At 36.2% G+C, this 25,929-nt stretch overlaps 1 protein-coding gene across 1 annotated transcript in view; it reads left to right on the top strand.

The window, feature by feature from the left end:
* LOC150094452 (neuroglian-like) overlaps positions 1-25,929 on the top strand; it is a 479,168-nt gene that overhangs the window by 350,384 nt on the left and 102,855 nt on the right. The window contains exons 16-17 of the mRNA XM_090412472.1: positions 12,852-12,970; positions 13,081-13,267. Of these exons, the coding sequence (XP_090268598.1) occupies positions 12,852-12,970; positions 13,081-13,267 (306 nt within the window). The remainder of the gene's footprint in view (positions 1-12,851; positions 12,971-13,080; positions 13,268-25,929) is intronic.

Below are 25,929 nucleotides of genomic sequence, written 5' to 3'. Positions count from 1 at the left end.
TGTATGGTACACACTCCAACTGCTTCATTTCGACATGCTCACAGTACACACGTTTTAATGATAAACATAGGTTAGCTAAATTACTTTTGCTGACTAAATTTTAATCTAATCGTAAGTAGCTTATACATTTAGTTTATTTTTAGCCTATTCTAAAAATGAAAGGATAGATCAAGATTTAAATACATTAAAATATTATTTATTTTTTAGCTTATTTTTAAAATGAAAGGTTAGATCAGGATTTATATACAAAAAAATTTTTTTACAGACCCAAGGAAACAACCACGCCAAAGAAACGTTGTTACCAAGATTCATATGTGCAATATGGTTTTACTTACAATATTTATTTACAATATGGTGTTCCCAAGGTACACAAATATAACATTCCACAAGAAGGTGTGCAAAAGCCGCAGTGCTTCATTTGCTCCAAGATATTCAGCAATGGCAGTATGAAGCCATCAAAATTGAGAGAGCATCTTCAGAATGTTCATCCCGAACATTCTAACGAGTCAGAGTCTTCGTTTAGAATAAAATAAGCACGATTTGGTAAGAATATCACACTTCATGACCATGGATTTATTACCCTGAAAAAGCCAGCACTGGAGGCCAGTTATCGGGTCGCCAAAGAAAAGAAACCACATACAATTGCAGAGACATTAGTGAAGCCGTGTGCTATGGACATGGTTGAGTTGATGTGTGGTAAAGAAGCAAAAGAGAGAATTGCACAAATACCATTATCAAATAATACAATTTGTGATCGGATTCGAGAAATGTCAGAAGACATACATGTACAGGTAGTGGAGGAAATCAAGAAAAGTCCAGCAAGAATTAGTTTACAGTTGGATGCTTTCTACTTTTACAGTTGGATGAATCAACTGATGTCTCTAACTGTGCATAGCTTCTTGTTTTTATTAGATATATACATCAGAATGAAATAAAAGAGGAATTTCTTTTTTGTAAACCCTTGAAAGAAACAACAAAGGCAGTGGGCATTATGAATTTGGTGAATGATTTTTTTTATTCAAATTGCCTTTCATGGAAATTAGTAGAATCTATTTGTACTGATGGTTCTCCTGCCTATGTTGGGGAAAAAAAATTAGGTTTCACCGCTTTAGTTAAAGAAATCAACCCAAATATTTTTACAAGCCATTGCATCCTTCACCGGTATGCTATAGCATCTAAAACACTTCCACATAATTTGAAAGCTGTTTTGGATGTTGTTGTTCAAGTTGTGAATTTTATCAAATCAAAAGCATTGAATCACCGTGTGTTTAAATCTTTGTCTGAAGAGGTTGGAGCAGGTCATATCGTACTGCTGCTTCATACAGAAGTATGATGGTTATCCAGAGGAAATATTTTAGGAAGGGTTTTTGAACTTAGAAATTTAATTGAAATTGAAAATATAAAGCAAAAGCAGACTCTATAAAGAGTCTGCTTTTGCTTTATATTTCAAAGATCCAAACTTTGAGATTTCTTTGGCTTATCTTTCTGATGTATTTGGAATTCTTAATTCTGTGAACATTTCACTGCAAGGTACAGATGTCATTCTCGCAGAGGCTGAAGAAAAGATACAATCATTTCAAGAAAAATAGACTCTCTGGGGAAGAAGGGTGGAGTTAGGTAACTTTGCCAATTTCAAATCTCTTGATGAAATCACTTCAGATCCAGCATATGAACTAAAACAGGAAGTTCGTGATAGCATTATATTGAATTTAAAAACTTTGAAAGAGGCACTTGCAAGAATAATTCCATTTATGACAACTTATCTATGTGAATCAGGATTCTCAGTTCTGTTTTCAATCAAGTCCAAAACAAGAAACAAACTGGAGCCTGAACATGATATGCAGGTATCTATTTCAAAAACTGTACCAAGAATAAAACTGTTGGTAGATAATTAACAGAATCAAGGGTCTCACTAGTCTATTTTACTGCAGTTTATCATAAAATTATAAAATCTTTATTAATGTAATTGATTTATTTACCAAATAAAGCTTTTATGAAAACTTAATTACTGTTTATTTCTTATATTCTTTGAATCTGTATGATAAACTTAAGAATTTATTTCTTATTATAATGAATAGGGGTACCAGATAATTTACTAAAAGCCAAAAAGGGACCAAAAAGGTTTTCCCCAAATCATTACCTATTCTAACTGCTGCAACTGCATTCTTATAAACATCTTTTAATATAGCTATCAGTTTTCTATCAATTCCATAGGATTCTAGCACTGCTAATGTCACTTTCTGGCCAATATATGCTAACTCATATTACCCTTTCCCCTCGCAAAAACTTGGAGTCATTAAAACCCTCAAAAACAGAATTATAACAATTTGCTTTAATGAACAAGCTCTTAAACAAGAATTACAAATTATCAGCAATACATCTATAAATAATGGCTATAGTAAAAATACTATCAATAAAGAATATAATTAAAAAACATTCAACTCCTCTAAGGATCATCTCTCCTACCCCCCCATTGGCTCACCCTGAAGTTTATCATATCTATTGCACCTGTAACTTAATTTATATTTATTGGTGAAAGTGGACATACAATCCCTATCCATAAAAAGAACACAACCGACACATTAAATTTAACAATTTTGGTGAAGTAGGCCTCAAAGATCATGCTCTTAACACCCTACGCCAAATTGACTGGAAAAGTACATGTTCTTTACATCATACAAAAACCTAGTATGAACGCAAATTTAAAGAAGACTGTGAAATTTTGATTAACTATCCTAATCTTAACAATAATGATGGCATAAAAATCCCAAGAATTTGGATGGCACACATTCAATCCACTTGAAGAACTAAGTTTTCCCTCAAATCCTTACATCATGACTCTAAGCTTTTATTGGCCACCATCCATATTGTCTTGTTTAAATTTATGTGTATACTTACATGAGTAACTTTGTGTGAACATGTTGCTCTCTAGCTTAATTTATTTTTTTAATCAAAGAGATAATTGAGAGAATGATTTTGGTGCAAATGTTTGTGTTCAAACGGATGAACACAAACATTTGCACACATTTGATGGGTCAAAACCCATCAAATGTGTACAAAGATGTCTACATGTGTAAGGCATTAGAGAAGATAGAGATCTGCAAGTTGTCCAACTGTGTCAGGCAGACAAGACAATACAAAAGAACAAACAGGTAGATTATTATGTCTGTACACAAATGCTAGGAGTATCAGTAACAAAGGGATAGAGTTTGTTGCCCTATGTTGCGACCTCAAATTGTAGGTATTGGTGAGACCTGGCTATCAGAATCAGACCTCAATGGTATCGAGTGTCAATGGTACAGTATTTTAGTAAGGATAGAGAGGATAGGAGAGGAGGGGCATGCTGCTAATGATATTGGATGACTTGAATCCAGTTAGAGTTGAGACCTGTGATTGTAGCAATATTTCATGTGGCAGTGAATTTGAAGTCATCTGATGTGAGATGGAATCTAACAAGATCAATTACATAGTGGGGGTTGTTACAGATCTGGTAGATCAGTTGCTAGTGATGAAGAAATGCATCCAAATAGAAAAGAGGAGCCCAAAAAAGAGTAATCATAATGGGAGACTAATTATCCAAATATTGATTGGGTAGCAGTGAAATCTTATGAGAAGAATGAAAATGCATTTATTGAGCAGTTGCAGGACAACTTCCTCAAGCAGCATGTGACAGAAGGAACTCTAGGTCAAAGAGTGTTAGATTTGATTATAGTGTCAGTGGACATTTCAGTGAAAGACGTAACTATTCTGCCTCCGGTTGGTGACAGTGATCATGCGGTACTCACTTGGGAAGTGACTAAGTTTATGAATGTTCCATTCAGAAAAGGTTACATGCTGAACAAAGTAGGAAAGTATGACCAACCGAGGAGTACACTGCGTTCAGTGGAATGGGATCAGTTGCTGGATGGAAAGAATATCGACAGTGTATGGGAAGCATTTAAACAATACTTAAATGATGCGATATCAGAATTTGCCCCGAGAGTTCGAAGAATAAATACAGTAGGAGCTAGATGGATGTGTAATCTTATTAAGCAAAAGATTAGTAGGGTACAGTATTTTAGGAAGGATAGAGAGGATGGGCATGCTGCTAATGATATCGGATGACTTGAATTCAGTTAGAGTTGAGTCATCCTTTTGGAATGAATACTGTGTGCATAAGGATGATGTCCGTTATGAACATTATATGCAGCCAGCTAGGATAGGCACAACTGTTGTATGGAAATCAAAGTCGGAGTATGAAAAGAAACTGACTCTGCATGCTGAAGACAACCCACACGAATTCTATCAATATGCTGCAAGTAAAAGAAAGAATGAATATGAAAGAATAACTCTTCAAAATCCTGATGGTGTGAGGGTTACAAATACAGAAGATGTTGTTCAGTTAAAAGTGCCCATTTTCTTAAAAGCTATCAACCTGGTGAAAGCAACATTGAGCTCACTGTTACTTCTTCATCTGATGAAGAAATGCAGGTGTATGAGGAAGAGCTATTAGAGCTTTTACACAAATTGAACACAGTCCCTATTGCTGAATAAGAATTCAGCAATAGGGACTGATGGAATATCAGCACGTGTGCTAAAAGAGTGTTCAGCTGAACTGGCCATTCCTTTGACCAGGTTCTTTAATATGAATCTCAGAACAGGAAAGATTCTGCAGGAATGGAAGAATATATGGTAGTTTCATTGCACAAGGGTTGTGCAAAGACTGATGTATCTAACTATCAACCAATTAGTATCTCAGGAGTGGTGGTGAAGATTTTGGAGAAATTGGTTAGAGCTCACATTCATAAATGGTTCACAGTGAATCTCTACTTTGCAATGAACAACATGGGTTTACTAAGGGAAGGTCATGTTTCAGCAACTTGCTCACATTCTATAACAATGTTACCATTGAACTAGACAAGAGGAATGGATGCATCTGATACTTTTGGATTTTGCTAAGGCTTTTGACAGAATACAGCATGGTAGATTTTTGCATAAATTGGAGAAAATGGGTTTGGGTTATAGAATATTATCATGAATAAGAGGATGGCTGATTGACAGATACCAAAAAGTGGTATACGGGGGATGAGTCTTCATGATTTAAGGTAACAAGTGGTGTACCACAACGATCAGTGCTTGGTCCACTGTTATTCAGTCTGTACATAAATGATATTGGGAAGGATTTGATAAGCGACATGCAGCTATTTGCTGATGATGCAAAGATAGTTAGGGTAATTAGGAATACTGCTGAGATGCAGTACTTGCAGAATGATTTGAATAGGCTGGAACTGTGGGCATGGGAAAATGGATGTCAGTAAATGTAAAGTCATTCGCTTTTTTTTATTAGATATCCCATGTCGTATTATATTCGTGGTATTAGGCTAAAACTGATGAGGCTAGGGATCTCATCATTATCATCATCAAATTCCTGCCATGTACCCTCAAGGGGGTGTACAGGATATGATAGTGCTACATGGAAAAAATTACATCATTACTAACTTCCTATCTACAATTTTCCTCCAAATCAGTCTGTTACTTGTCAAGACTCCAACATTATCAGATCTTATATTTCTATTGTCTAAGACACTTTGTACTGTATCAATCCAACTATATCTTGGTCTTCCTCTGGGCCGTTTTGCCCCCAACCTGGCAGAGAACACTTGTTTTGCTAATCTTTCCTCGCCCATTCTGTTTAAGTGACCATACCACCTGAGATTAGCTCTGCTAACGCATTCCTGGATGCTGACAATGTCAAGTTCTTTCCTAATATCCTCATTTTTAATATGATATTGCCATTGATGCCATCTGTTCATGCCTCTAATCTTTCTCAGGACTCTCATATTTGCGGTCTCTAGTCTTTGGTCAAGTGTTTTACTTCTGACCCAGCTCTCAGATCCACAAGTTAAAATTGGTTTGAACACTGTCTTGTATACAGCTAATTTAGTGTTCTGACTAATTTCTCTCTTATTCCATATGAATTTATTCAATTGACTTCCCACCATACCAGCTTTGCTGATTCTGTTGTCTATTTCCATATTTAATTTACCATCTCTGGTAAAAATCATGCCTAAGTAGCTGAAATGTTTTACTTGTTCCACAGGTTCTCCATTCACAACACAGTTGACATTTTCAATGATTCTGCCTATTTTCATTGTCTTTGTCTTTTTATTGCTGACCTTCATACCATATCTATTACAACAGCTATTCAATTTAGTCAGAGAATCTTGCAGACTTATAGCGGATTTATTTAGAAGTATAACATCATCTGCATAAAGCAAAGAGCTGACATTAACATCTCCAATTTTGATATCATGTTTAATACCACTTTCCTTCATAATGTGATCCATATAGATAATGAATAACAGAGGGGATAATGTACATCCTTGTCTCACACCAGATTTAACATTAAACCATCTTCCTGTACTTCCTTCAATTCAACTGCTGACTTACAACTCAAATAAAGACTAAGTATTGCTTGATATAATGCCCCATTGACACCATATAACTGCAGCGTATTGAATAGCTTCTCTCTTGGCACCTTGTCATATGCCTTTTCCAAATCGACAAAACTTAAATACAGATCTTTGTTATATTCCCATGCTTTCTCGACTATTTGTTGTAAACTGAAGATCTGATTCTGACAGCCTCTATTTGGCCTGAATCCAGCTTGTTCTTCAACCAGCTTGTTCTTCCACAATTCTTCTCAATCGTTTCTCAAGTATACTCGTATAGATCTTGCCAGGAACACTCAGTAGGGAAATACCTCTGTAATTCTCACATTCAGTTTTATTTCCCTTTTTATGTATGGGTACTATGAGAGCTCTACTCCAATCATCGGGAATTCGTCCCTCTGTCCAGGCTTTCTGAACTATGCAGTGCAACCACTGTAAGACTCTTATACTACCATACTTGAGCATTTCTCGTCGAATATCATCTACTCCTGCTGCCTTTCCACATTTCAAGCCTTTGATGGCTTTTTCTACTTCAAGTATGGATTCCTGACTGTATGCCTGTTGAGTGTTTTTTGCCACTGTGCTGTCACTGCTTGTTTCATTTAGCAATTTCTTGAAGTAATTACTCCATACTTCATGGATATCTTTTTCTCCAGTTTTCATGTCACCTTTATCATCTCTAACTCCTTTTACAGCACTCTTTCCTCCATTCCTAAGCTTCTTCAACAACCTCCAGAATATTTTGCCACCTTCTTGATATTTATTTTCTATATTCTTGCCAAAGTCCTCCCATGACTTTTGTTTAGCTAGTTTTACACAGTGTTTAGCATTCTTGCATTTCCCTCTATATTCTCTAAGAGCACAAGCTGACTTATTTGACAGGAATTTTTGATATGCTTTCTTCTTTTCCTTCACTGCCTCTTTAACTTCCTGTGTCCACCAGGGAGTTCTGATTTTTTTATCCTTGCAGACAACCCCGCCACATGCCTCTCTGGCAGAATCAATGTTTTCTTCAGAGTTAGCCACTGAATCTCCAAGGTTTGATTCCTGTTCTCAAACTCTTTCATTTTTTCTTCAATAATCTTTGTGTATTTTAGTCTACAGTTCACATCTGAGAGCTGCTCAACTTTTATTCGCTTTAAAACTTTCTTACATGTTATTCTTTTCAATATGAAATTCGATTTTATCATGCTCAAGACTAAATAGTGATCACTTCCAATTTCAAATCCTGTGTATACTCTGGTGTCCTGTACCAGGGAGAAAACATCACTATCAACAATAACGTAGTCAATGAGTCTTTTCTTATTCCTTGCCTCTTCTCTCCATGTGAATTTGTGCACATTTTTATGTTGGAACATGCTGTTAATAATAACCAGTCCATGTCCTGAGCAGAAATCCAACAGATATTTGCCATTATTATTAGCTTTGCTCTTTTCTCCAAATTTTCCCAAAATATTTTTGTATGTCTGATAATCATTTCCTACTCTGCTATTTAGATCCCCAACAAGGACCAACTTTTCCTTTTTCATTGTGTCAGTTGCTTTCTCTAAAGCATCATAAAATTCCTCTACTTCTACCTTGTGGGACCATAGGCACAAATATGTCTCGTTGTCCAGTTCCCCATTCTCGTATTTGCCCACATTACTCTACTTGAGACTGACTGCCATTCAAGAAGATTAGCCTCGTATTTTGTGTTGAATACTATGGCTACTCCTTCTTTTCATTGATTGTCATTGCCTGAATATAACATTTTGTATTTATTGCTCAGAAAGATCTCACCAGTTTTGATCTTTTTTGTGTCAGTCATCCCTATTATGTCGATCTGGTACTTATCTAATTCCTCAGCTAGCTCCATTTCTTTGCCATTCAGGCTTCTTATGTTGATAGTACCGATCTTTAACTCTGGTGATGGTGAGTTAGGGTTTGTTTTCAGATTTGTTCCAGTAGCTGACTTTTCGCTGTTCGCCCTGGTTCCCTGGCAAAAACAACGGGGGCCTTGTTTAACAGGGTGACGCCCCAGCTGGCATGACATTTTGTCATGTTGTACCATCATTTTTTATTTTGGTTTAACCAATAAGAATACAATTTGGTCGGCTAAATCCCAAATTGCCATCCCATCCTCGTTCGTTCAGTATCCAAGTAAATACCCAACAGGTGCACCATGAGAAGGTGAGGATTGGACATTAGGTCAGAAGCCCTGGTCGGTTCTCCACATTCCTTTAAAGGCTATGTGGAGGTCTCCTCTCAGTTATACAGCTTTGACCCTTAAGTACCTTGGCTAGGGATCTTGGAGTTGTTAATAGATAGGAAGTTGAACTTCAGGGACTATGTGGCAAAGATTGCAAATACAACTCAAAAGATAATTGCCATGCTGAAACGAAAGTTCACATGTAAAGATAAGGATGTTATTTTGCCTCTTTAAAAGGGCTTGATAAGGCCGCACTTTGATGTGAGTCAAAGTGAGGTCTGTTCTCTTGGTTTCCGTTGCAATTCTGATATCGGAGAGAGTACAAAGGAGAGTGTTAAAATTGATATCGGGATTGTAGAATACTAATTATCAAGACAGATTGAGAATTTGTAGACTGCAGACAATAACAAACAGGAGAAAGAGCGATGATGTGATGAGACTTACAAACTTCTGAAAAGGTCATACAAGATTTCAATTGATGGAATTTTTCAATTTATGGAGGGTGGGGAAAGGATGAGAGGGCATCTTTGGAAGCTGAGAATGAAGTTTGCTAGGAAAGGGGTGAGAGCTAGAATTTTCTCTCAGAGGGTGGTGTGTGATTGGAATGGATTGCCTTTGGTTGCTGTGAGCGCAAGCAGTGTGAATGAATTCAAGAATAAGTATGATAACTGGTATGTGTAGTATATGGCCTCCCTCGATGAGTCTCTGACTCCCTGGAGGTCTGCCTTAATAATAAGACTCGAGCATCAATGTAGTAAAGGGTTTATTTTCACCAGAGGGCAGGCCAGTAGTTTTAACGGTTCACCAAATCGATGTAACTTTAGCGTACCATGTAGATTGTAGTGCAGCTTGTTTCTTTGTATAGATAATGACCTTAATGTGAAGGTTAAAACGTCAAGTGATTATTTTGGTTTATATTAAACTGAAGTTTTACTCTATCATGGTAGTTGTTTCCATAATTTTATAATAAATGAAGATAAGGATATTTTGGATGTCTGGCGTAGTTACTTTGAAAAATTATTAAATGCAGTAAGAAATTATCAAATAATAGTAAAAATTATCCATGTGGAATGGAAAAACTCATGTTGTGAGTTTTTCCATTCCACATGGAATTTGCTTCTTTGTAGTTAGCGAATGACCACAGAGGAAATTGCTAACATATTGTGCTTGGCTAGCTTCCTGCCAATGCTAATATACTCCATTGCTTGGTACTTTCACCTGTACTCTTCTTCTAGCACATAGGACTTCTCACTGACCTTATTTTGTTCATGACAGTATACTCCTTTGTTTCTCTTCATTTGAAATACCTTATTGTAATCAAACATTCCACTGTACAAGATTTTCTATAACTAATCTCCTTGCCATTCTCTATCAGGGTAAAGATAAGTTTGCTTTGATGGCACTAAAGTTCACCGTCTTATTTCTCAGAAACAAATAATGTTACTTCTTTTTTACTTCTCCTTGTCTTTACTCAGATATCTTTTTACTTGGCATACATTTCTAGGCCTTACACTTTATAGTCTCCTTAGACTTCACAAGGTTAGTTTTCTTTTCCACTCATGATACTTTTCACTTGTATATTGCCAGCCTTGTTGGCCGAGTGGTTAGTGTATCCACTCTCCAGCCAAAAGGCTGCGGGTTCAAATCCTGCCATAGGCATGGATGTTTGTTTGTGAAAATACTAGTGCTGGTGGTTCTCGGTAGATGCATTTGGTGTAGATTAGCATTTCCTAGATTTTTCCTATGATGGAACACTTCACAAATCCTGAAATTTTCATGGAACATCGTGGTTATTTTGTAATGTATTAATAATTAATTATGGCATAATCATAAAGAGTATTAGTACACTTATGTATACGGTGTGACATGTATACATGTGACAAATATAAAATTACATTTAAATCAGTTATCAATCACTGGACTAATGAAATCTTGTAGCATATTGTAGTTTCCTCAGGCCATCATCATTAAATTAATCTGTGCTTATTTTCATTGACATATCCCATTCTGATCACCAAAAATTTATATTATTATGAGTCCTTACAAGTGAATGCAGACTTTTTCTCCTATGTGCTAGTAGTTTTCCCCTCCTTTTGTACATCCTGGAGATCTCTTTGTAAGCTGGAGGTGGATTAATCACTATCTGTTGCATCACAAAACGCCTACAATAAGAGATTTCTTAACACAGTCCCTTGTCTCTTATTCATATTAAAATTTAAATCTGTAGGCCTATTACTTTTAAAAAATCATGGCATTACAGTTTCGAAACAAGCACTTTCACTCTACAATACGAACTTGCAAAGAAAGTATTCAATATTACTAGATTTGAGAACTGGATACAGACTACCTTGATCTTCAATTTCAGTGGAAAAATTTTCTTTATACTTCCTTGCTGATTGGTCACTAACATTTGCAACATAGATGTTATTTTGTTCAGTTTTGAGAACAGAGGATAGTTGCCCGTAGTTGTAATTGGCTTGCAGGCAATTTTTATGACTTCATAAACAGCGGTATTCCCTTTCCCAAATGTTGAAAGATTTCCATGTTTAAAAATATGAGGCTTGGCCACTGACATTTGCAACACAGATTTTATTTCATTCAGTTTTGAGAACAGAGGATACGCCACCCATTTTTGTAATCGGCTTGCAGGCAATTTTTATGACCTGTCATAAACAGCAGTATTCCCTTTCCCGAATTACTTATATGTTTAAAAATACACGGCTTGGTCACTGACATCACGGAACACTTATTCACTTTCTGCAGAACACAATTTGGGAAACCCTAGTGTAGATGATGAAGGTAGTTGCGGCTGGTGAAGACGGAGAGTTGTAGAGTAGGTACCCTCCCTTGAGTCTTTGGACTCCCTGGAGGTGTTATGTAATGATAATAATAATATCTTCTAACTTTGTATTATAAATCCCAAATCTGCTCTTTCAAGTACTGTTTCACATGTGGGGTTATGCACTAAAAACCCAAAATCTATTCAGAAAAGGCAAATTCAATTATATGTCTTCTCTCATTTCGATGTGTGAAAAGAGAAGACAAACATTGGCAGTTCATATTTAAACTTATTTTACCACCTTCTTGTCCATTCCTTTAATTTATCTTTGGAATAGTCTTTGTTTCAAACTGACACCCCCTGTTCATTCTCATATCGGTCTAGTTGTTCAAATTCTCCTGAAGGGCTACCACATTGGGCACTGACAATATCAGTGCCAAATATGGAAATTATAATAGATGGTAAATTACGTATAAAAAAAAAAAAAAAAGAAGCAGACATTAGAATTAGTAGAGTTGGTATGTTCATATGGAATAAGAAAGAACACAAAGCCAGCAGCATGCAAGACTATGTTTTATGTTTAATCACGCTACTGGCTAGGACGTATATATACGTCCAAGTTACTATGAATGCGAAGTGCATATTAAAATTGTAATGCCATTCATATTACATTGCAATATATGATGGATATGAAGCGTATGAGGATGTGTATTTGATCCATAATAGCCGGTAAGGTGGGTAAACCAATTTTAACTAATGGTTCTAAGAATTAGGTAATAAATAAAATGATGAGACTAACAACTATAGATGGAATCAGTGGAAACCATATTCAAATTGAAGGTGTTAGAAAGAAAATTGACATTATTAGCTTAGCTCTGCACATTGTAAATGCTAAGGTGTTATGACCTGCATTAGGAATTCTGTTTGATACCAGGATTGCAGGAATAAGATCCAGAAGACGACGATCTAGATGAATTTCTGTAGTTAGAAGAACCTTAGAAGACAGAAATCTACGATCTGACAATATTGGAGACATGATAACAGATTAATTTAAATGAAAATTGCCAATGGTCACTAATAAGTAAACTAGAACAAGTACTAGATCTAGTAGGTTAGATCTGTACATCCCCCCCCCCCCAGATATATATCATGAATTTAATGGTGATGACTAAAAGATGCAAATAATATATAATTTTTTATGAAAGACCCAGTTATTTGTCTTATAATATAAAGATAATAAAAACATATAAAATTGCTATGATGCCAGTGAAAGTGTTGACTAATTGAAGATCTAAGAAAAATTCACAAGTTTTTTTTTTATATGTATATATATATATATTAAAAAAAATTCTATATATAAGAAATCATTGGAAATTTAGTAGTTTATATTTAGCTTTCATAGATACACAGTTTCCAAATAGACTGATACATTACATTCTCTCTTTCTCTTAAGTTCCTGAAAGAGCACCTCAAAATTTCAAACGGTTGGATGTTAAGGATGCTCGTTCTGCTGTATTCTCCTGGGATCCAGTGTCTCCAGAATCAGTTAGAGGTCATTTTCGAGGATATAAGGTAATATTCATGTTTTCATTTTATGATAATTATTAAAAAATTATTTTAAGTATAGATACTTGTTTTCCCTAGCAGATCTGTGCTGATCTTAAAATGATTTGTTTCCGTAGGTTCAGACATGGACACCTGAAGAAGGAGAAAGCAAATTAAGAGAAGTTGTTGTCCAAGCCAATGTAACTAAGGCTTTAGTTACAATTTTTAGACCAAATTCTCGGAATTTAGTGCGGGTCTTGGCTTTCAATGACATGTTTAATGGACCAACTTCAGATACCATTGAGTTTTTTACCCCGGAAGGCAGTAAGTAAACCATTTTAAACCATGTTTTTGTGTCCAAGGTTTCAGTGGTAGTTAGTTTCATAAGTATCTTGGAATTCTTTACACTATTTATTAAAATTATTGTATTGGTTGCTGAATGGATAGCATATTTGCTCTCCGACCATTAGGTCGTCCGTTGAGTCCCACTGCAGGCATGGATGTTTCTAAAAGCCTGCTCTGGATGAGCTTGTATAGCTCCTTGAGTATGTATAAGGCTTATCTTAAAAATAAAGCACAGTTTGTGTGATTAAAGTTCTTGCATTATTTAGATTCTGAAAAATTAATAATATTTTTTCCCTTTGTATGTGATGGATTCTGAATAAGAATCCATTTCATACAAAATATCATATCTTTTGTATAAGAATGAATGGGATAAATAAAGGTGAAAGCTAGTTAATTGATAGGCCTCCACATTGTCTTTCAAGGAATGCAGAGAATGTGGACTTGTGACATAATATCCAATCCTCACATTCTCGTGGTGCCTTGGTTAATAAGTATCTGCCTATATAGGTTGTATTCAGTTGCATTCTGTATTTATATTCAGTTGTTGAGTGAGATATAGTATGCCCACAGATATGAGACCTTTCGACACTTCTGTGCATGCCATAAAAAGGAGAATCCATTCTGATAATAGGGTAATCAATCAGTCTTCTGGGATGAGTTTGTTTATTATTACAGGTCGGAAAATTTAGCTTTTTTTTTATGAACATTATAGTTTTTAAAGTGGTAACTATTTTGCTTGTATAACAGTTGAAAAAAAAAATGTATGTAGAGTATCAACAAAATTAAAAAAAGGTATAACATAAAATAAAAATTTAACGAAATTTATTTTTAAGAAAGTTTTGTATAAAATAAATGCAAAAAAAAAATTGAAAAAAAACAAAAAAACATTATCAAATCCTTTTAATCTTCATAGTCATCTGAGTCGGTGTCCGAATCACCATCACTTTCACTTAAATTGATCACCAAAGGTTCGCATAATTCTTCGATAATTCCATCTGCTATTCTAATACATATTTTCCAACGAGGTGACATGACAGCGATATTTTCCCCAGTTTTGAACTGTAATACTTTCAATTGGCTGTTCTGAAAGCTTAAAAAGTTTCGACATGTCAATATCCCCAATTACGCTGCGATGACAAATGAAATTTTTCACTTCTGCCCAAACATACTCAATAGCATTAATATCACAATGGTATGGTGGTAGCCTCAAAGCTAGAAATCCATGCTCTTTGAGCATCATGTTGAATTTTGCTTGTTGTTTTAGTTGTGGGCGAGTTTCTTTTGACCAAGTTAAGCAATTCAATTTTTCGCATGTCTGGGGAATGAGAAATGTTATTTGTAGAGAGCCAATCCATAAGAACTTGCTTCTTATTAGACCAATTTGGAACTTTGTTTAATTGAATGGAGAGATATGAAGCCTTGTCAATTATAACAATAGCATTTTTAAGAAGGTTTGGAATCAGTTTTTCTTATGCCCACTTTTCAAAGATCATAGAATTCATTTGCCCATGGTAATCTCCAGTAGTTGAATTGGCTTTGTATAGTAAGTTTGAATTCGGTAAAAAAAACTCATTTCTTCACCGCACACAAAATTATTATGCGCCACGAGGCATTTCCGGTTTGTAGCACTCCACATTCTTCTTTAGATTGCCAACATTTTCCACGAGTTAAATTACTCTCAATCGAAGTTTCATCTAGATACACAATCAGTCTTTTCTCCTCCCGGAAACATCGTATTGCTCTCAAATACTACTTTCTAGATAAAAACAATGTCACTTTGCTCCATGATAAGTTTCCTTTTATTCTGGGACTTTTTGCAACAAAATCCAATTTCATGAAATATTTTCCTTAAAGTTTCTCTTTTCCAAGGAAAATTAATTTTTTCTGTCAGCACAGGAATCAATTTCAGAAAAGTTGGCACTCTTTTCTCGACCACGTAAAATTCGTGAATAGTTCTTATAACATCTACATCAAAATCATTCAAAGCTACGTTTTCAATGGTTTTCTTTCTCTGGCGCTTTTTATGAGATTTTAATTTTGGCTTACCTTCACCTTTTGATTCCATACGAATTCTTTTAACAGTCGACTCTGATACGCCTGTAATTGATGTTTTATGACTTGAGAAAGGGGAACAAGGAGACTGCCTTCTAACAATTCTTTTTCACAGAATGTCAGCACATTATTCAATATTCTTTTGCAGGAGCTACTGAAAGGTTTAACACCAGAACTTGTTTTCTGTACTGGATCCATCATAATAATTAATAATAAAAAAATTAATGCAAAAGAGCAACAACAAAAATCAAGCTACTATTAATACAGAGACAGACAAAGCACATGATTTCGCTTGTTGGCGACATCATACATCCTTCATTTCTTTCTCCCCTTCAGCATGAATCGACTATTCTTGGCACAAAGCCAAGCGAAGCTCAAGCAAGTATGGGCATACTATAACAATGTATTATATATATATTTTTTTTTATTTCGGTCAGAATGTTTCAGATTCATATCTGTGATGATGATGCATTTATTTCATTCTTTGAAATGAAATTTACAACATTCTGATTTTGAAGTTCTAGTACACAAAAATAAATACCAGGTGTAATAATTTAATTCCTGGAATGCACCTGTAAAAAAAAACCTATGTTCAGAACTATACATTAGTGGCTACTGTCGCCTTCGAAGTAGTCCCTTGTGCATTTATACGCTGGTTTAGACAGTGTTCCCATTTTTGGAAATAGGCCAGAAACTCATTTTCTGGAATACTCTTGAGTTCCTTTATCACATTATGCTGGATGTCAGAAAATTTTTGTCCTTTTAGTATAGTCTTTAATTTTGGAAAGAGCCAGAAATCACTTGTCAGACAACAATTTAGGTCTTTTTCTCTGAACAGAATCTCGTAACTAATCTTTTCGGCACCTATAAATGGCATTGTTGGCTGACCGTTTTTCCCTGTTCAATGAATTCATAATGATCTATCCCCTTGTAATCAAAGAAACATACCAGCATGGTCTTGAACTGTGAATGTGACGTGCATGCTTTTTTCAGATGTGGCGAACTTGGGGTTTTCCACTGCATGCTCTAGTGTTTTGGGATCATACTGGAAGCACCAGTTTCATCACCCAGAATTACTCTCAGAAACATGCTTATTTGCAGAAAGATCAGTCACATCTTCAACCCACCATTGTTTCTGTTTGTCAAGATTCGACATGCATGCTTCGCAGAAATCTTTTGCATACCCAATTCTTCAGGCAGGATAATTTTTAATGTTTCTCAATTCATTTGTAATTTATCAGTATTAATCGCACACTTAATCATCTTTCAAACTGTACCAAATCTCTCATAATGTTTGCATTTGCATCTGTCATTTTTGTTTTTGGCTGCCCACTTCTGGAGTCGTCATTCACATCTTCTCGCCCACCTTTGAATCTCTTATGCCAAAGACACTTGACTTTTTCAGAGCATCTACACACCATATGCCTCTTTCAACAGCTCCAATGTTTCAGTAGCAGTTGTGCCGATTTTCACACTAAATTTGATGTTAACATTCTGCTCCAAATTTTGATCACATGCAGATCTCTATTGCTTTCACAATAGCCAACTAGCAAATGGCTTTATCAGTTTGAGGTTTACATACGCATTGGTTAAAAGATGCACAATTACTCACATGACTCCAACCAAATTACCACACAGGCAACTCTATGCAGCCATTCTGGGAATTAAAGTGTCACACCTGGTAAATAAATAAAATATTTACTCTTAACCCATAATTATATATAATACTACAAGTTCAGTATTCTCTTTATCTCTCTAAGGAGATTAGATCATACATTCATATTCTCTATTGAATGAAAAGTAGTGAATTCGTTTTTACTATTCTAAATTCCAACCTTTTAATGCATACAAATAGTTAAATTGTTATGATAGGAGTTGAACAGTATGAGCTCAATAAAAAAAATTGCTCTTTGATTCTTTCAGTTAAATTAATTTCTGCAGAATGATGTTAAATACTACACAAAACAAACTGAACAGCATTCAAGTGGCTATATGGAAACTTTTTATGCAACATTTTATTCCATCAGTCATTTGTTTATCCTTCTTTATTAATTCATTCTGTTGGATCTCTTCAATTCTTCAGAATACAATAAAAATTAAAAGTCCTCACTTAATATACAGTAACCTCAATTTTATGGACCTCGATTTAACGGACAAAATTTCCAGTCTGTATGTCACATGAAAATTAACACCCTGTTAATTTTAAAATGCTTTTAACCAAGATTTGTTTATAATTAAATTAACAGATTATTTTTTGTTACTAATTTCCTGTTTTTTTTTTGAACAAATTTTGGCAAATAGGCCATCATAAGTTGGAAAAACATTGTAGTAATTTAGCTGACATAAATGAGTAATCACTCATAAAACATGTTCAGTGAATAATTAGCACATGATCACACCAATCGCACAATGTAATTGGCTCTTTTGTCGAGTGGCTTGACTTTCTGCAGCAGTTTTAACACGCGCCAGCCAATGCATTTGGAAAATCTACTTTATTATATAACGGACTTTCGGATTTAATGGGCACCCCTCGCCCAAATTAGTTCATTATATCGAGGTTTTACTGTACTTGCATTTTCCTTCAATTTTTTTTTCTGAAGTAGACTTGAAGAATAATCACTCAAACAACAGGGATGCATTTAATTTTTTTTTATGTTGAGCCTAATCATGAGAGGTTGGCTGATCAACCTATGGTAAATTAGTACCATATATGGGTAGTGGGTTGGGAAAGGAGGAACTTGCTTACATTTGATTTAAAAGATTATTCCAAAACAGTCTTCAGAAGGAAGACTTCTGCAATACAGCAGTTGCAGAGATGAGGGAAGAGGAAAAGAAACTTGTTCTGTGGGTTTCAAGGTGCACTGTGAAGGGATGTTGAGCAGCAACTGCATATGTTCCAACGAACTTAGTACTAAGTGGGAGAATTATTGATGCTATTTCAGATGAACGTTTCCCATGAAAATATTTATAGAATACACATATTGCTGAAACCAAATATCTGTGTGAAAGTGAGAGGAGTGAGTTGGTAAGAGATGGTTCATTAATAAGTCTAATTGCTCTTCTCTGTATCGAGTCAAGCATTTTGAGGGAGCTTTTAATGGCCCCACTCCAAATGTGAGAGCAATATTCAATGGCTGGGCAGATTTATGATTTATATAAGTAACAGCTGTTCAGTGAGTAAAAGAGAAATCCTAGTTTTTAGAAACAGACGTTGCAATGGTTGCCATTTGTTTATGCCAGGAGAGGATTGACGTCAGGGTAATTCCAAGAAGAGAAATCTCATCTTGACTGGAAATTTGGGTGTTGTCAAAAGTAATATACTGGGAGAAAATGGTTCTTTTTTTGTGAGTAATAAGACAAAATTGGGTTTTATTAGTATTGAAAATGATGAGGTTATCTGAACCCCATTGGAGGATGGCTTGGAGATCAGAATTGAGACCAGTGGTGGTTGAGAGTGAGTTGTGTAGAGTAAGGTTTATCAAATGATAGGGAGGAATGCAATGTGTTGTCATCTGCAAAACTGTGTATTAGGTTGGAGATCAATTGAAGTACATCATTGATATATACATAGCTGGAAGAGGGTTGGTGAGAGGACAGAACTTTATGGAACCCTGGCATTAATTGAATGGTGAGAGGATAAGGAACCAGCCACCATAACAGTCTGCATCCAGGCAGAAAGCTGGCATTCCAAATACAGAAGTCTCTATACAGACCAAACGATGGTAGTCTGCTTAGTAAGCTTTTGTGCCACACCTGCTCAAAAGCTTAGGAGATATTAAGTGCAACTGTTTGAGATTCACCAAACTTCTCCTTGGCATTTGTTCAGAGATGGGTGACATGTGACCAGATCTTCTGTTGATCGGCAGCAACAGAATCCATACTGGCATTCATTTATTAGTTGGGTGCCTTCAAGGTAGTGTAGGAGTTGGGATTCTTCTAAAATTATAAAAACTTTAATAACTACCTATATGAGGTTGGTCTGAAAAGTTCTCGGCCTAACAATAAAAAAAACAAATTTATAATTTAAAAATTTTTATTTTTCAGCATAATCTCCCTTAAGATTAATACATTTATTCCAGCAATGCTCCAGCGCCATTATCCTGTCCCTGTAGTTGTTCTCAGTAAGATCTGCAAAATACCCCCAGCTGCAACACCTCTTGATTCGAAGAAAAGCGCTGACCAGGGAGGATGTCAGAGGGAGCCAAATCTAGAGAATAGGGTGGATGTTCCAACAATTGATAGTGCAATCCATCAGACTAGACGGAAAATTTCTCCCGAATTTTTTTGTCTAGTCTGGTTAAAAGATCGGAATAATATTTCCCGGTTATTGTTTTACCCTTTTCAAGATAATTAATAAACAAAATGCCTTTAGCATTCCAAAACACCTATGCCATGCCCTTTCCTGCTGATGGAACCGACTTTGTCTTCTTTGCTGCTCAATAATCCACTTCTGTCCACTGTTTTGATTGCTGTTTGGATCCTGGCGTGTAATGGTGAATTCAAGTTTCATTCATAGTAATAAATAGATGCACAAAATCAGTTTTATTCTTATTAAAATGCTCCAAGCACTGTTGAGAGATTTTCATGCGAGTGCATTTTTGATCTGCTGTAAGCAAGCACAGCAATTCTTTTAATTTTTTTCACACACTTTGACTCGCCGGTCATCCAATACCATATCATGCACTTGATCAATGATTTCTAGTGTTGTTACCCTCTTTGGACATCCTTGAAGGCTGGTATGGCCACATGTAAACTCCACAGCCCATTTCTTAATTGTCAGAAATGAAGGAGAAGAATGTCCATAAACTTTTATGAACTTCGAATGAATTACTTTTGGTGTTAAACCTTCTTTTACAAATAATTTTATAACCGCACAATACTCAATTTTATCCATTTCGAGGGATACAGACAACACTTTGGCTTCAGACAGCTGTATAAAACAACTTGATAAAATGACTTGCAATTTCACATGGATGCTTATGACAGATATACCAACTTAGAAAAAGAAATTATGCCATTAGTGTTGCCATCTATAGTCGAGGCTGAGAACTTTTCAGACCACTCTCGTATTTTGGCAATGTTACATTGCCATCTTCAATAATCACAAAACATTGATACATGTATGTAGGTACTCAGTCAATTGAAATCTGTCCTAAAATGTGCCCCTCCCCCCACTGGACTAAATTGGGTTGTCTTGGTCATTGGCCTCATGATCTTATAATGAAAGGTTCCCATATTTCTTGAGGTTTGGGAAGTTTTTCAGAGTTGAGGCTGATTCAAGGCATAATCTTTCGTATTTGCACTTCTTGTTGTGTAATCAAGTGGCCTTCTTCCAGCATATTCTGTGGTGGGTGTCCATTTCATGGTCAGCAAGTCCTGAGTGACTGTATTGGCAGAACCAGATGTAGTCCCTGTGTTTGGATATTGGCTGTTTGGCCATAGTAGGACAGTTTGCAACTGCAAGGGACCAGGTAGGTCTAGGGGAAGTGGCTGTCTTTAATGGAACAGATAAGAAATGCCAATTTCTTATGTGGTTTGTAACTAGTTGTGAGGTCATATTTTTGTTAGTTTTTCAGATGTACCCCAGTTATATGGAATGGTGATAAATTTAGAGTAATCTCTGCTATGAAGGGGGATGGGAGTTGTGGTTAATTGGTTTTAATATATTTTGGGTGTTGTAGGCATTAGCTAAGAGTGTGTTAAGGATATTGTTAAGTTCAGTATTTAGGGGTTTGACTGCTGGTGAATTTATTTACCTGCATGTGTCGGTTTTTTGTAAACAGAGAAAGTCAGGGATCCATCAGACTGGTGTGTAATTAGAGTGTCTAGGAAATGGAGACTGTTGTTGTTTTCCTTTTCCAAGTAAACTGGATCCTGGGATGTTGATTGTTTAAGTGTATTGAGAAATTGTGGTGTGTATCTATGCCATGCAGCCAAATGGCAAACACATCATTTACATAGTGTAGCCAAAAGTGGGTTTATGTGGGACAGAGTTTAAGGTTTTTTCTTCACAGGTTCTCCGAGGAGTGTAGAACCTATGGATGGTCCCCTCTATCTGTTTGTAGAATTTTCCTTGCCAAACGAAATAGCCCGAGTTCATGGTGAACTAAAATAGGGCTGAGATATCGGGAGGAAATTTTGCTCTGTATGAAGTCTAAAGTATCTTTGAATGGGACATTGGTGAATAAGGAGGAGACATCAAAACTTACCATTATGTCAGTGTGTTGGAGTGAGAGGTTTCTATACTGGCTTTTTTTTTATGTGTGAAGGTGTGTTGCCAGTATATTGTGCGAGCACTTTGGCTAATTTGTATGTGGAGGAATCAATGCCATCTACAGTGGGACATAATGGTACTTTTGCGTATGGATTTTTGGTGGTCCATATATCTGGCAGGGGGGGGGGGTCCTAGAGTTATAAGGATCCATCAGACTGGTGTGTATTTTTATCTTTTTATTTTTATTTTTTATTTTTATGGTGTGTATTTTATGTATATTTAGTCTGTTAGTGACTTCCACAGGCTAAGCGGTGACCTTCTTAAGGAGCCTATGGAGTATTCTGATTTGGGTGCTGGTGGGATTATATTCAGTAGGGAGTAGATACACTGATCTAAAAGTAAAGAGCCAAGCTTTCCTGTGTAATCTTGGTTTACAACCACAGTAGCAGTTCCCTTATCTGCTTTAGTAATTACTATTTATCTTGTAGAGCTTTGAATTCTTCTTATGGTGGTTTGGCTGTCCTACCATGGCCAAACAGGTAGGACATCTGATTCCACCAATACAGCCATTCAGGACTTACTGACCATTCATTGGACACTTACCCAGAATATGCTGGAAGAAAGCCACTTTATTATGCCACAGCAAGCAAATATGAAAGATTATTCCTTGAATCAGCCCCCAGCTCTGAAAAACTTTCCGAACCTCAACAAATTTGGGTGCATGAGATCGCCCCAAATTTGGGAATTATTCCACAGAGACTTGGCCTCTCTTTAACCAAGACCGTACTGCATGGCGAAGAGCCACATCCTTCCAGAGGAAGGCAATGGCAAACCACCTCTGTACCTTGCTAAGAACATTCTATGAACATGCCAAATATGAGAAAGTATGATATGGTGCTGAATGGTAAGACCCCCGGGCCTGAAGGCATCCATCATGCAACTGGGGAAGAACAGAGGGCTTCCACAAGTAGAACTAGCTTTTATGATGTGTCCAGGTCAAACCAGGAAGGAAGTTTGGTCACAGATGTTGCTGGTTGGAAAAGGGAGGCTCCCTGTTTCACCAGAAACAACAATATTGGAACTTGGAATGTTAGAAGTATGAACCAAGGTAAGCTGGAAATAATAAAGATTGAAATGGAGTGCAAGAAACTGGATATATTGGGAATAAGTGAACTTAGATGGACAGGAATGGGCCATTTTCAGTCAGGGGACTATATGGTGTATTACTCAGGACATGAGACAAGTCGTAAAAAATGGCGTATCTTTCTCACTCAGGAAAAAGATAGCTAGGTATGTATTAGGTTATAATCCAGTGAGTGACAGAATCATTTCTCTCAGAGTCGGTGGACATCCAATGAATATGACCATCATTCAGGTTTACACACCTACTTCAGAGGCACCAGAAGTAGACATAGAAGAATTTTATGGCAAGTTACAAGAAGCGATAGATGCAACACCAAAGCAAGATTTATGGCTACTTATTGAAGATTGGAATGCAAAAGTGGGAGAAACCGAGGAACAAGGAATAACAGGTCATTTTGGTTTAGGTATTCGTAACATTGTAGGGAAGAGACTAGTTTAGTTTTATGCAGAGAATTCTTTGTTTGTTGCTAACACCTGCTTTAAACAGCACAAACAGAGATTGTATACATGGATAATATCTCTTAATGGACAATACAGAAATCAAATTGACTATATACTTGGACAAAAATGATGGAGAAGTGCAATTCAGTCTGTCAAGACTTTTCCAGGTGCAGACTGTGGAACAGACCATGAATTATTAGTGGCTAAGATACATGTGAAATTACAGAAACTGAAAACATCACAAATGTCGATCAGATATGATCTTGGAAACATACCGGCTGAATACAATATTAGCATACAGAACAGATTCAACACACCCAATTTGTTTGAAAGAGAACCAAATGAACTATGGGAAGAGAATCAAGATAATTAAAATAGAAGCAAAGAAGAATATTCCAACAGTTTGTAAGAAGAAGAAGTTTTAATGGCTGTGAGAAGATGTCATCAAAACTGCTCAGGAAAGAAGGAAAATGAAGACCACAGGAAATTTGCAGGAAGTGTGGTATTTGAATGCAGAGTTTCAACGACAAACCAGAAGAGACTAGGAAAAATACTTTAACCAAGAATGCCAACAAATTGAAGACCAAAACTGGAAAGGAAAAACATTTCAAAAGGATCAGGGGACTGACAGGGAAGTTTAGTGCCAACGTGACAATTTTGAAAAGTAAACGCAAAGGATATCACGTTTCAAAATTGTCACCTTGGCACTAAACTTTCCTGTCAGTTCCCTGATGTTTTTGAAAAGATGTCTTGTTTTTCCTTTCCAGTTTTGGTTTTCTATTTGTTGGCATTCCTGGTTAAAGTATTTTCCCTTGTCTCTTCTGGCTTGTCGTTGAAACTCTGCATTCAAATGCCACACTTCCTGCAAATTTTCTGTGGCCTTCATCAGAAAGATGAAGACATCAAAGAAAGATGAAAAGAGTATACTGAAGCCCTTTACAGAAAGGACTCCAAAATTACTGAGAAATTTGAAGAGCAGGATTATACACAGGAACCAGTACCACTGGAGAGTGAAGTGAGGTAGGCACTGCAACAGCTATCCAGTAAGAAAGCACCAGGAGGGGATGGAATACCTATTGAGCTGCACAAGTCCTGGGAGAAGAGGCTGTTAAAATTTTAACCAGCTCTATGTCAGCGAATTTAGATCACAAACACATGGCCTAGGGAATGGAAAAAATCAGTTTATACCATTATTGAAGAAAGGCAATGCAAGAGTGTGCGAAAATTACAGAACTATAGCCCTGATTTCTCATGCAAGTAAAGTCTTAGTTAAGATCGTTCAGAAAAGACTGGAACCATTCATGAAGAGAGAAATGCCAGATGAACAGGCAGGATTTCGAAAAGGCAGAAGAACAAGAGATCAGATCGCAATGTGAGATGGATAATAGAAAGAGCACAAGAATATCAAAAGAATGTCTACCTTTGTTTCCTTGACTATAGTAAGGCTGTTGACTCTGTAGATCATGTGAAACTGTGGAATGTGTTAAGAACAACGGGAATAAGTACCAGAGCATTTCATTATCCTTCTGAGGACTCTTCATTATGAACAAGAAGCTACTGTCCGAACAGATCTTGGAGAAACTGAATATTTCACAATAGGTAAAGGGGTGCGACAAGGATGTATTTTATCTCATACCTGTTTAACTTGTACAGCGAATACATTTTAAGAATGGCAGGGCTGGAGGAGTCTTCAGTTGAAATTAAAATTGGTGGAAGAAATATTAATAATTTGAGATATGCAGATGATACCACCTTGCTAGCAGAATGCAAAGAAGATTTAGAACTTATGAAAGTTAAAGAAGAAAGTGCTAAATATGGCCTTAAACCTAACCTAAAAAAAAAACAAAAGTTATGGTAACATGTGAACTTAATGATTTTGAAGTAGATGGGGAGAAAATGGAAGTAATTAACAATTTTGTGCTCCTATGATCCTGAATTGATAAAGGTGGGGATTGTACTGAAGAAGTTAGAAGAAGATTATTACTCGGAAAGAAAGCAGTGACAAATTTAAACAAGATCTTTAAAGATATTAGTCTCACAACAAAAATCAGAATCGTGAAAGCAATGGTATTCCCTGTGGTACTGTATGGATGTGAAAGTTGGACCTTGAGAAAGAGCGAAAAAAGGAAGATAGATGCATTTGAATTATTGGTTTGGAGGGGCTTACTAAGAATACCATGGACTGCAAAGCAAACCAATAAATCAGTGATAAACAGAATAAAGCCAGATTGCTCCCTCAAAATTATGATCATCAAGCAAAAATTGTCATACTTTGGACATATCATATGAGCAGATGAGTCTGGAGAAGATGATGCTTGCTAAAGTTTATGGAGGTAGGAGAAGAGGAAGACCAAGAATTAGATGGGTGGATGGAGTTAAAGAAGCAACTGGAATGCACCTGGAAATCCTTAAAGATATGGCCAGGGACAGATCTGAATGGAGAGTGTATGTTCATAGAATCACCAGGAGTCGAAAACGACTCAATGGAACATAACATTCTAAGATCGTCAGCCCAACAGCCAAGACAACCCAATTTAGTCTGATAGGGATCACCTTTTAGGACTCTAGGATGGACTTTAACTTCATTTGCATAGTGTGAGTGCCTGCATGCTCATATCATTGTTCTGTGATCCCTGAAGATGGCAATGTTACATTGCTGAATGTAACATTGCCATCTTCAGGCAATGCTCCTCTCAAGGTGCCAAGAGAGGAGCTATTCAATATGCTACAGTTATATGGTGTCAACGGGGCATTATATCAAGCAATACTTAGTCTTTATTTGAGTTGTAAG

This window comes from Typopeltis vanoorti, chromosome 22 (genome assembly GCF_054136105.1).
Source record: "Typopeltis vanoorti isolate ZY-2024b chromosome 22, IOZ_Tvanoo_1.0, whole genome shotgun sequence".
In the NCBI taxonomy this organism is placed as follows: Eukaryota; Metazoa; Arthropoda; class Arachnida; order Uropygi; family Thelyphonidae; genus Typopeltis; species Typopeltis vanoorti.
The sequence above is the reverse complement of the archived record's forward strand: the minus strand, read 5'-3'. Positions and strand labels throughout refer to the sequence as shown.